We start from the raw sequence: 13,153 nt of genomic DNA, 5'->3' as shown, positions 1-13,153 counted from the left end.
TTTTTTTTCTCTTCCTAGGTTTAGGGGAAAAACAAACCAAAATAAATGTAATCTGTAAGATACTAAAAGCAATCTCAAGCCACAGTTTTTTTCTTCTCCTTCTTCATGTTCATTTTAATTTAATTGAATTTTAATTTGCCTTGAAGTGAGAACTTAGTTTAGAGGTAGGAACTTTTTATGTTCATGAGCTGTGTGTTCTAGAGTAGGGCATTTTGAAGATAGATGTGTAATCCTATGGTGCAGTTACAACTTCATGCAACTATTTCAACAGTTGATCTTGCAGAACTTTCAAAAGTGCCTCTGTCCCTCTAGCAAAAAGAGTCTGCTGGAAGGCTGATTGATGCTGAAAAAAATGTTAACTTTTAATTTTATTTTATGTGATTTAACTGCTGTGCTTTCTACTTTGTATGGTGTCTTTTTTTTCTATTTCCTGCTTCTGAAGGCAGAGAGATCTTCACGATTTTTTCCAATTGCTTCTCTTTAGAGATCCCTGAATACTTAATGAAGTCCGGCATGATCTGCCTTATTGGTTGTATAGTACATCTTCAGTAGCTGACTTTTGCCACCAAATTTCAGATCTGTGTTCTGTCTTGCAGACACATCCTGAATCTTTACTGCATGCTGTCAAAAGTCAGTGCAACAACAACAAATGGTCATTCAAATTCTAGACAAATTCAAAGTAGAGATAAGGTGCAGATTTTTACCAGTGATAGTGTCTTTTTTTTTTTTTTTCCTAGCCAAATAAGTTGTCTGATTCAATACCCAGCTGTTGCTAAAGCCGTATTCTTGTCTACCCTACAGCTTCTCTTCACAGAAATATGATCCACGTCTGTTTCTTTAGGTTTTGTCTCTTACTGTATCCTTTCCTCCTGCACCCAAATAAGCTTCCAGCTTCCATTTTTTGTTGTTTCTACTTCTCTGTAACCTCTGCCATCTTCTTTCTTGTTGGGCACATCGCCCTATGAACCATACACCCCCCTGTGGATTCCTTCTTCCATATATAAGTCCAACTTCATCCTCTCACCCCGAGTCATCTTGTACTACACACACATGTACACATACAGACCCCATTTCTTCTTCCCCCCCTTCCCTTCTTAGTCTTGTACGTTGATGTGGGCTTCTATTTGCTACACGGTTTCCAGCTGTGAAGATACAAAGAGAAGAGGGGGAACAGTCAGATTCCTTTGTTGGGGTGTAGGTAGTGGTGATTAAAATTTCCTTGCAGCTCAGAGTTTCTCTATTTGATAAAACAAGACCAAAGCCTCACCGTACAGTCTTCTTTTGAGACTGGAGTTTGATGTTTATCTTTTCAATTATTTTAGGCTTTGATGATACTTTATTTTATATCAGGATCGTACAAATGTAAATCAGCAAGTAGATGAAACTAGAAAATCTGTTTGAAAACTAAATAAAAACAACCCAATACAAAAAATCAGCAAATGTTTTGATAGCTACAACAATGTCTATATCTGTCTTATTTCTTTAGTTTTATTTGTTGGAATTCCTTCACATTATTATTTTTGCTTTACCTACAGAAACTCTTTAAGTAAAAATATTTTTTTATGTGTCTGTATTTAAATGTTCATAGTTTTTCTTTAGGTTAAAAAAACCCTGCTCTTCATGTATGGTCTGTTTCACACAGACTATTGTGACTTTCTAATCTGGAATAATTTTCAAGGCCAGTGATTATTGTTTTTTAAGCATAATCCAATTATAGGCATCGATGAAACAAAACTGCATGGAATTCTTCCTGGGGGAAGATTATCTCCCTTTTAGTTAGCTTCTGAAGTAGATTCTAGCCACCCATTTATAGTCCTATATACTAATAGCCACAATACCACGAGTACAAGTAAGTCCAGGCAGTGTTATTTTATGCAGCACAAAGGACAGGAGATGCTGGCTGTTGATGTCTCACTATGATTTCTGGTTACTTCTTGGCAGATAATGACAGACTTCATTTTTTGGACAGGCTTTTATGGTAGGATCACTGGCTTCACGCTCTAGCTTCTTTGATCCACCTTAAATCTAAGGCAAGTTTGCTGACCATTATCAGTCACAGGATCACAGAATCACAGAATACTTGGGGTTGGAAGGAACTTCTAGAGATCACCTAGTCCAACCCCTTCCTAAAGCAGGTTCACCTACAACCAGGTGCACAGGACCATGTCCAGGCAGCTTTTTCAGTGTGTTCAGAGGAGACTCCACAACCTCTCTGGGCAGCCTGTTCCAGCACTCTGTCACCCTCAAAGTCACATTCAAAAGGAATGTCTTGTGTTGCAGTTTGTGCCCGTTGCCCCTTGTCCTGTCGCTGGGCACCACTGAAAAGAGCCTGGCCCCGTCCCCCTGACGCCCACCCTTAAGGCGTTTGTGTGCACTGGTAAGATCCCCTCTCAGTCTGCTCTGCTCCAGGCCAAACAGCCCAGCTCCCTCAGCCTCTCCTCATCAGGGAGATGCTCCAGTCCCCTCATCACCTTCGTAGCCCTCCGCTGGGCCCTCTCCAGTAGTTCCCTGTCTCCTGAACTGGGGAGCCCAGCACTGGACACAGCACTCCAGATGTGCCCCACCAGGGCAGAGCAGAGGGGCAGGATCACCTCCCTCGGCCTGCTGGCCACGCTTCTCCTGATGCCCCCCAGGATCCCATTGGCCATTAGTATGGCAAAACCTTACATGATTATAGCAACTTTAATTTGCTTTGCTTAGGAGGAAAAATGACGTTTTAAGTGGATTTTACAATAGTACTCTGTAGGCAGTTGAAAAACCTTGGGTTTACTTACAGTTTCTGTTACTACTTATGTAAGAGGTTTTTTAAAAAATGAAAGCACTTCACTCCACACAAATGATCCATTAGTTGAAAGTGAAGGCACACAAAAGGAAAAGGAGTGCTTCAGCATTTCTAAACTCTTACATTTTTAATGGTTTGTCAAACAACTGCTTACTTTGTTAAAAAGCTGTCTTCTAGAATTGCTGCAGATGCATGTTTTCTATTTTAAATTCATAATTCTAAGTAGCTGTGTTTGGGTTTTTTTTGTTGATGATGTATGTGGGATTAAGATACTGGGCAATAAAGATGCTCTAAATATCTTTTAGGTTAGTCAGAAGACTGATCATATGAATCATCAAATTTATAAATACAGGAGCAGTTAAAAGTAATTTCAATATTATTATAAGATCTTATAAAACAATTACGAATATTGAGTCGTGGATCTTCTCTGTGTTAAGTGACCATTAAGTGGTATGGCCAGAAGCATACTGTATCTACATGATTAATGTGTGTATAAATTTAAGAAGAGTGAAGTGGACTCCAAACAAACTGCTGCTTAGCAAGGCTGTTTAATAAAGGAAGTTATCCCACTTTATTAAAACCTATATGTGAATAATAATATGTGTAATTCCATTCATTATTAATAATTGCTATTACACTATCATATATGTTAATATTTGTATAATTATTATGTATAACATTATTTAAATGGTGTGATGCTATATAGAGATGTAATATATAAACAATGTCTGTCTGTATATCTAGATATCAATGAGTGGGAGATTTCACACCAAAGTTTCAAAACTATATTTTAATTACGTTCAGTGTCAATACTGGTTATTAGAATGCTGTCAGGAGTGCCTAGAACATTTTGGCACCAGCTCAGGAGAACACTGAAGTATGTACTCATAATTTCTTATAAATTCCACTAAATTCAAAGATTACCATAATTAATTATTTTGCAAACTGGTTTAACATATTTCATTACTGTTTCTTGCATTTTGATTTCTTCTCAGAGATCACAGGTAGTGTTTTTCTGTCTTGCAAAACACTAGCTTACTTTTGTGCGCACCATTAAGTGAACAGTGATACTGCCATAAAATACTACTTAACATACAGCATAAAGTTTATGCTGTAAAGTATGGCCAACACTAGGAGATACCTATATGTGGTATTTTCACTCTTAAAAATTCTGCATATAATGATAAATAGCTCACATTCATAGTGAAATACACGAATAGCGGGCTGATCTCATGGAGCTTCTGCTTATGTACTGCATTTTGTCATCTACTTAGTAAAATAATTCTATTATATTAAGCAGACACTCCAGTACTGTTATTTATCTTTCTGTAAACCCAAAACAGGCAGTTGATTTCTGCTTGGTGATAATACTGTAATGGTCTAGTTATTTCTGTAGTTATTAGAGTGGTGGGAGCAGACCTCATTTGCTGGTAGTGTTGTGTGCCATTAACTGGAAAACAGGTAGCTGTCTAGAATACAATAGAAATTCCACATATAAGAGAAAGCATTACTTACTATTACGTAGGTAGCTAGTTTTGTTTCAGATATTTCATAGTCTAATTGGTCTGTTTATTTACCAACAGCTATTACATTGGAGATAATGCTCTGACACTATGTGCTGCAAATAGTGAATTAGGGCTTTTTATATTTAAACTTGTTTTAAGAAGTACATGAAGATATTACATAGCCATAGTTCTGCACAGAAAGGTTTGTAGTGAAATCCGCTTAACTCAGCTTTGAAAGTATTCATGCAGATGCTTTCCTGTGAAGATGAGTAGCTGAGACATTGGCCACAGTGAACATTTAAACTCCGAATTTACTAATGAGAATAATTCTGTTAGTTGAAGGACAGACACTTGTCTGTGTTGGTGTCACAATGATAAGGATAATCAGATTTAACCTAAAATTACATATCTTGTACAGAATGAGATGTGTATCAGTTTGCTCATTTATTTTGTCTGCAACAAACAGTGCTTTTAAGTCAATATTGAATAGAGTATTTAAAAGACATTTTTGTTATCTCTGTGTGAGGACGGAAACAAGTGAAGACAGAACTACTAGCAAAAATGCACTTTTGATGACCTTTTTCACCATTGAGACTGAGACAAGATAATATTATGAAAACAGTGTTTTGATGATAGGCATAAAATACCTTTTATGCAACTTGAGGTATACAGTGCTGGTTTTGCTCAGAACTCTGGAATTTCATACAGTACATGCCAAACACTGAAAATCAGCAAGTCTAAATCAGTTCTTGATGGTCTTGATTATATTGGGAGGTTACAGGTTTGTGCTGTGCGATTTCAGCATACTCTGTTGGAAGGAACTCAGCAACGTTTAATCCTGTTCATATCTGAAGTCATGAAAATTAGGGTCTTAATCTGTCAGATTAACATGCCTGTGCATGTTAGAAACAAATTCATAACATGTATTGTTTCTAATGTTTTACTGGATATGGTTAGCTTTTCTTTTGATACCTTATTATCTTTAGTAATCTGTTGAGAACAGATTTTTTTACTATTGATTTTGAAAAGAAGTAACTAATTTCTCCAAAGAATTTATACAAACTGTGAGGAATTTTAATTTAGATTCACACTGATGCTGTTATAACACTTTTTATAGAGACCTTTCTTACTTAGGACATGTTCATTCATTTTTAGTATGGCTATGTGAGAAGGCTTTTTTTTTTTTTTTTTTTTTTTTCAGTGTATCAAACTGCGCTTATCTTTATTTTCAGTTCTTCCTGCAGTAAATTGTTAGAAATTCTTAGTCTTCAATATTGGAACATTGGTGGCTAAAGATAAATTTTTTTTTTAGGTTGAACTTACATGTTTTTCCTGTAAGCTTCCTTGATTTACTGTTCTCCTTCAAATAATGCCACAGTTTGTCAAGGTTGAAAGACTTCACATTCATAAGGGCATATAATCATACTTGTGAATTAAAGGATTATTCCTATGTACAGAGCAGTAAGTTCTCAGTATATAAACAAAATAATTTTCATCACCTTGTTTGTATGTATTAGAGGGGGGAATTGTTTAAGAAGTATTGTTATCTGTCTGCTGTAACCAGAAGAATTCTGTTCACATCTATAAGAAATGACACATATTTCAATGTAGTGTTTACCTCCCTTCTCTCTGGCAATACCTACTTTTTACCTGTTACTAAACAATGTCAGTAACCTCTCAGATCAAAGGAAAGGCAATTATTACCCAGTCCAGTTTACAGTAGTATTCTATTCTTCTAAGATTTCATTAGAATTTTAAAATTCAGTATCCCAATATTCACTCTGTCAAACTTTGGAGATGTAATGTGTGTAAAACATGGTATTTCAAACTGACTTTAGAGTCAAGGGCATCCAGTCAGATCTGGATTTTTCATCTCTGTGTTACCCAGCCTAGGAGCGAAGGGCATCACGGGCTCTGTGTGTGCCAGCGGCTCTGTTGATGATGCAGACGATATAGTATGATGATGCTGAGGATGCAGTATTTGCCTGCCCATCTGAGGGGTTCTTGTTGGCCAACATGAGAGCATTTGCTGTGTTAGTAAAAAAGATTACTCACCTTTGCTTTCATCCTTGCACATTAACAATTGTTCTGGCAGTCTGACTTTAAACACCTACATGATCAGTAGTTTTGTATTACGTGGTTTATACAAACCCTTTGTTACTCTTACAAACTGAAAATAGACCATATAGGCTTTAAAACAGGCTGGTTTTTGCTGTTATGTACACTTCTTTTTAAAAATGGCTGTTCGTCACTGAAGAAGAACGTATCAGTAATTTTATTCACCTGTTTGTTTGGAATCAAGAGTATTAAGAAAATTGGAGGCTAGTAGCTACTGGTCTACCCCAGCAGTCAGTACTGGGTCTGATACTGTTTCACATCTTCATTAATGATCTTGGTAACGGGGCAGAATGCATCCTCAGCACGTTTGCTTATGACACCAAACTGGGAGAAGGGACTGATAAACCAGAGGGTCATGCTGCCGTCTGGAGGCACCTGGACAGACTGGAGAAATGGGCTGACAGGAACCTTGTGCAGTTCAACAAGGAGTTCGAAGTCCAGCACCTGGAGAAGAACAGCCCTGGCCACCAGTACATACTGGAGCTTGCCCAACTGGAAAGCAACTTGGCAGAAATGGACCTGGAGGTCCTGTTGGGCATCGAGTTGAACATGCACCAGTGGTGTGTTACTGCTCTAAAGAAGGTGACTGGTATCTTGGGCTGCATTAGAGGTGATCCTTCCCTGCTGTTCAGCTCTGGTGAGGCCACATCTGGAGTACTGTGTCCAGCGCTGGTCTCCCCAGTACAAGACAGACATGGATGTGGTGGAGACAGCCCAATGAAGAGCCACAAAGATGATAAAAGAACTGGAGCATCTTTCCTTGGATGAAAAGCTGAAAGAGCTGGGACTGTTCAGCCTGAAGAAGAGAAGGCTTATGAGGATCTTACCAGTGAATATAAATACCTGAAGGGAGGGTGCAAAGAAGACAGACCCAGGGTCTTTTCAGTGTGTGCCCAGTGCCAGGGCAACGGGCAGACACTGAAAAACAGGAGGTTCCTCTTGAACATGAAGGAACACTTTATTTTCCCTGTGAGGATGACACAGGTTGCCCAGAGAGGTTGTGGGGTCTCCCTCCTTGGAAATGTTCACCAGGACCATCTGGTCATGGTCCTAGGCAACCAGCTTTAAGTGGCCCTGCTTGAGCAGGCAGTTTGAATCCCCAGAGGTCCCTGGAAGCCCAAGTGTTACATGATTCTGTGAAAATAGAGCATTTTCTGGCTTTCCTGTGGTATTACAGGTTTACAACAAAGGAAATCAAGCAAAATGGTAACAGTTGTTTTGATCTACAGTTTATCAGGTGCTTATTATCTCAGAGTTTTCATTAACGTCAGTCTATAAAGCCGTCATATCCAGATTATTTGTACTAAAAAAAGCCTGATCCCAGGCAAAATGAATAAACAAAACAGTTGGCAGTTAAGGTGTTAATCCTTTTTACAGTTACTTCAACTTAATATTTTAAAGGTATTACAGTTACATGTCTTAACAGCAGACTTTTTTTTCTTTAATAGTCTCTTATTTCTTACAGTATGAAATATAAATAGAAATACCCTCATAAGAAAATCCCATATGAAACCTTTAATATATAGTGTCTTTTCATATTGCTAAGAAAGGCAGTATATAAAATTGTGTAGCAGTGCATTATTTGCAGGAGAGAATCTCTATAGTGAATTCAGTGCAAAATTAAAAGAATCAAAGACCAGAGAAATGGCTGGCTGTACACTAGCAAATAAGTAGTGTGATGTGGAAAGCTCCACTATGATTTTTTTGCCTTTGACTGGAACAGTAAAATCTTTTTTAGAGAAAGATCTTTAATTCAGTTATATCAATCAGAACATGGCATTGCAGTGTTTGTATAATGTGTCTCCTGATTATTTTTGTCCTAAATCAATTTTTCAGGATTTTTTTTGTTTTTGCAAATGCAGGTTACTTTTTAGAAATACTTCATGCTGACCCTTGTGCCTTCTCAGACAAGAGGGCATCAACTTTATACCCCCCCACGCAGAAGACTGTGAAGTCACAGTAATGGTTTTTTGCCTTGAATTGTTAGTGTCAAATGTGCAGTTAATATTGCCCAAGAAGTAAAACACTTAGCCCTCCAAACACATCAGTGTAGAACATGAGAAACAGCACTGCAAATCAATTAAAAATCAAGTCACTGTCATGTACCTAAAAGCAACTAACCTTTATTCACAGTTTTTATTAAATCCCTACAGCAACCAGTCTGTGATAAGAGTTATATTTATCACAAACTATCAATCATTTTTGTCAGAAATTCTCATGTAAGTCTGTATCTAATGTACCCTGGTGAAGATTTCGGGTATATCAAAAACATATGTGCAGTTTTCTGGTGCGGTTTTCACTTTTAAGCACCTACTATTTAAGGGAAGTTACAGAAACTGCATTTTGAATGGTGAGTCCCTTCCTTTTTCTCAGGCTAAACTCAAACTGATGAGTTGGTGAGAACAGCTGATAGCTGTATTTTGTTTGGTCTCTCACCCCTAGTGAGAGATTAATTGTCAGTATCCTATCTGTCATGTCTAACTGTCCATCTTTCTGTTTTCGTAGGAGGTGATTTCCTGTCCTTTTTAAGAAAAAAGAAGGATGAGCTAAAAACCAAACAGTTGGTGAAATTTTCATTAGATGCTGCTTCTGGTATGGCATATCTAGAATCTAAAAATTGTATACATAGGTAAGAAAGATTTTTTTTCTCTCAATATTGTAATTTTGATCATTGGAAATGTTAGCTGTTTAAGTGTTTATGGTGCTTACTATTATCAGTGATGACTACAATTTAAAAACCAAAAAGGCTACACTTTTTCTTAGAGGAGGTCATTATTGCTTGTCTAATTCAAAACTGTTCCTGTTCATTTGGGTAAAAACAAGTACTCCATTATTGATCTGTACAGTTTGTTGCTATTAATGTAAGTTCATAATGATTTTTTCCATAATAATTTGCATTATGGCAGCATAATTCATACAATGACAATCACAGCAAAAAGCAATCTGTGAGGCTTATATCCTGGCTGAAGTTTACAGGTATTTGGCTGGCCAACAGAGAAGTTAAGATACATTTGGAGTGTGTTTTGTCAAGATCCACTGGTTTCTCAGGTAGTAAAGGGAGGAAAACTATAGAGTTCTGTATATTAAGATATTAATTTCCTGGACAGCTCTTTCTAAATTATAGAAGATTATCAGGCATTATGCTCTTGGGGTACGTTATTTCTATTTCTACCATTCTTTTTTGCTGTTTCATCTCGAGTTTGGCTGCTGTGGCACTGCTTACATTCAGTTTCTATCAAAGGGAATGTATTTAATTTCCACCTATTTTTCTCTATATACAGAGTATATACAATGATACAATGAAGTGGCTGAAATATGGGACATAAACATGATGATAATCCACTTTACAGAAAAAATATGAAGAACAAGTTTCATTTATAATATTGATGACTTCTGCTTTGTGTTGTAGAACATTTGTAGGTGAACTGTATGCCACTTCACTTACATAATCAGCCCATTTCAGATTTAGCACTGTTCTGATGAATGTTGTTACTGGAGGCCTTGAGAGGTATTTCTTTTAGATTTTTATCAACAGTTAATTGCTCAGTTGTGATTATGTCGGGAAGTAGATCTGTCTTTAAAAACATTCTTCCAACAGGATTAAGCTCAAACCCTATTTATAAAATATTACAGTATTATTGTAAGTCTCTTTTTTGTGTTCAGCTAGATTTAAGGAAGCTTCAATAGAATAGTAATCTTATGCTGTTTCCAAAACTTGGAAATTTTTTTTTGAAACACAAGTTGATTTAAACACTTTTGCAAGATCATGATACATAAGAAACACTGAGAGGAAAAAATCCCCACCTAACTCACAATATAAAACTATAGAGTACTCCTTTGGGAAATCCCACAAAAGTATTGTAAGCACCATGGAAAGAAATAGGATTAAACATTCTGTCATGGTAGAATTTTTTTCAGCCTGGCTCTGTTTACCAAGAAAATAATGGCATAAAAATCAGAGCAAGTAATAACAGCACTTGTGATTTACACGACCCTCTTGAAAGGTCTAGTGCTTAATAATTTCTGCAACTGTCAGATCAATGTTATATCAAAAGTACCTGTTTAGAACTCCTGTGTTCTTAGAAGATAAAACCGAGGGGAAAAGTAATAGCTGAAGAACTAAAATTTATTAGAACTGTATTGTGTAATGTCTTCGTTGGTAATGGCAATTGCTGAAAAAGAGTACAGTATTTGTTCATTAAATGGTAGTGTGATGCCTACAAAATATAAATAATTTTAGAAACTATTACTTTTGTAGAAGTGCTGTTCTCCTCCCCCCCCCCCCCCCCCCCCGCCTTTCTTAATTTTAATTCTGGGAAAAGGGTAACACTGCTCATCTGTGTGGATTAGTACTGTTCTAATTACTGTAGATTACAATGTGGCTTCATTGTGGCTCTGAAAGATGCGCTGGTGGATAGCAGTGAATAGGAACAGCTATTCTTAAGGTATGTTTACAAAGCTAATAGTGATTCAGATAATACATTTCACAGAGGAGATATATGTAGCAATGTCTTACCATCTGAAGATTTCATTTTTTCCTTGTTTCCAGTTAGAAAACTCAATAAAATACAAATGTCTCATAGAGATCTCAAGCAGGAAAAAGAGCTGTAATCTGACCTGTTTTATTAGTACTATAGGGTTGCCAACACGCACAGCCTGGATTACACATACTATGGTACTAGTAGGGAAAAATTTCTTTCACCCTGTTTACCTTTTAACTTTCAAAATGTTCACAAAATTTTTAATAGCAGTGTTATTACCACAGTTTGACACAGGAGGTTATCAGAGAGAGCTACCACTTTCCTTAAAAGTAGAAACAAACTTTTTAGTAAAGCTATCCTGAAGAAGACCACAGTTATAAAGTACAACCAAGCAAGCAAACAGTATCTTCAGGAAAACTGCTTAATTTTATGAAACACATGGATTAATAAATCAAAATATACATTTCCAGTATTATTTTACCAATCTGATTTTCTGGGATATTCAGGATGTTTTTCAGTTTTATGTGTTTAGCCATAATATATGCTTTTAATATTTATAATATAATTCTTCTGAAGATGATGGGCAAACATAAAGAAAATTTCCGAATCATGACAACAACCAACCAAGTTTAGTGATTTTAGCAGTAATCACAGAGGGACTTCTGGGTGGGGTTTTTTTGTGTTACTAATACAGGTGAATTGGCAAATGCTTACTCTAGGAAGGTAGCTTATGCAGTTTTAAAATGTGTTTTACCAAAGGCTAAACTGTATTTTAGTAGGATTAGCACACACAAATTTTTTCTAGGTATGTTCCCTGTTTGAGGAGTTTGAGCATATATACAGGATTTCAGGGCACTGGGGAATGGCTGGAGATACGTTTGTCTAGAATCCTGGTCTGCCACAGAAGCACAGAGCATCTGTTGCTTGCTGGGTACTTTGAACCTGTTGCATGCTAGTGGGCCCAACACTCTTGGTGCTGTGCTGCAAGTACACTAAACAGGGGAATGACAGGCTGGCAGGGAAAAGTCAAACTGTCTGGTGCTTTGTAAGCCAGCAATTAGGTGTTCAGGACTCAGTACCCCACGGGAGTTTCAGCCCCTCCTTACGCAAGCACAGAAAGTCCAGCTATATGACTGCATGGTCTGTACAAGGAATTTGGGAGCCCTTGTTCCCTCCTTTTTGGGTCAGGTAGGACAAATTATTCATGAATAAATTTAATGTTGAGAGCATGTAGATTAGAACGGAACAATTTAATTCATAGTAGAAAGAAGATGGATGTAAAGAGAATCGTAGTTTTTTTGAAAGAACAATAAACTTGTTCTTTTTTGTCATCAACTGAAAGTGGTTCTCAAGTAAAAAAGAGATAAGAAAATTGACTAGATAGAAAATGCACTAAGCAGTGGAATGTTTTTTTACTTTGTCAAGAAGTCCGTAGGCTTTGATTATTATTACTTAAGAAGGATCAGTAATATATAATTAGAAATAGTTTCAATTATGTAGGTTACAGCAAACCAAAATTGTTTAGCTTCATGCTGTTGTTTTTCTGCAGTATTCTATTTGTTGTTTTGAAGATTTGTTCAGAATCCTCATGCTTTTTTAGTAGTTTAGATGACTATAATTTAGTACCATGTACATTTGACTTGATGTTAATGTGAAACTAAAGGCTGCTCAGCAGTTTATTAAAATTATTTTTAATGCCCCTTTTTAGTTGTAGCTCCACTAGCAATATTTAGTCTTTATGTTTTAAAAGTCAAGCTAAATCTGTACTGGCTTTCTGAAATTGCTATTTGAGTCATACTTTGACTTAGCCTTTCAGTGGTGGGGTCAGTGCAACAACTAATCTGTGCTTTGTTTTCTATTTTTGTGTGTGCTATGCTGTTTCATTAGGTGCAAATATTAAGTTAAAATCTGTCAGACTTAGAATGCTCAATGCATGTGAGTGATTATTTGATCTGCATTTTCATCTCTTCTACCATCCAGATATCACTTGTTCTTTGCTCACTCTTTGTTCTGCTTAAAAAGCAGAAACGAGTGGGCTTAAAGGGGGGAAAAAAACCACCAAAAACCAAGATGTGTGAAAAGACATTGTTAAAAGAAATAAAAAAGAGTGGTTGAACATACACAGAAGAATGTAGTTGTTTCATCTCCATTTAATTAACATGAAGTTGAAGAATTGTTTCTTGCATTTCATTTTTACCATATGCTATTGTTTAAGTAGTTCCATTTTTTTTCTGTTAATTAGAAACACAAGATAAGTATGGAGATGT

General features: G+C 36.6%; 1 protein-coding gene across 6 annotated transcripts in view; it reads left to right on the top strand.

The window, feature by feature from the left end:
• FER (FER tyrosine kinase) overlaps positions 1–13,153 on the top strand; it is a 192,746-nt gene that overhangs the window by 130,614 nt on the left and 48,979 nt on the right. For all 6 annotated transcript variants that reach the window (XM_040579568.1, XM_040579569.1, XM_040579570.1 and 3 more), the window contains one exon: positions 8,911–9,034. In XM_040579568.1, the coding sequence (XP_040435502.1) occupies positions 8,911–9,034 (124 nt within the window). The remainder of the gene's footprint in view (positions 1–8,910; positions 9,035–13,153) is intronic.

Source organism: Falco naumanni, chromosome Z, assembly GCF_017639655.2.
Source record: "Falco naumanni isolate bFalNau1 chromosome Z, bFalNau1.pat, whole genome shotgun sequence".
NCBI classification, from domain to species: Eukaryota; Metazoa; Chordata; class Aves; order Falconiformes; family Falconidae; genus Falco; species Falco naumanni.
The sequence above is the reverse complement of the archived record's forward strand: the minus strand, read 5'-3'. Positions and strand labels throughout refer to the sequence as shown.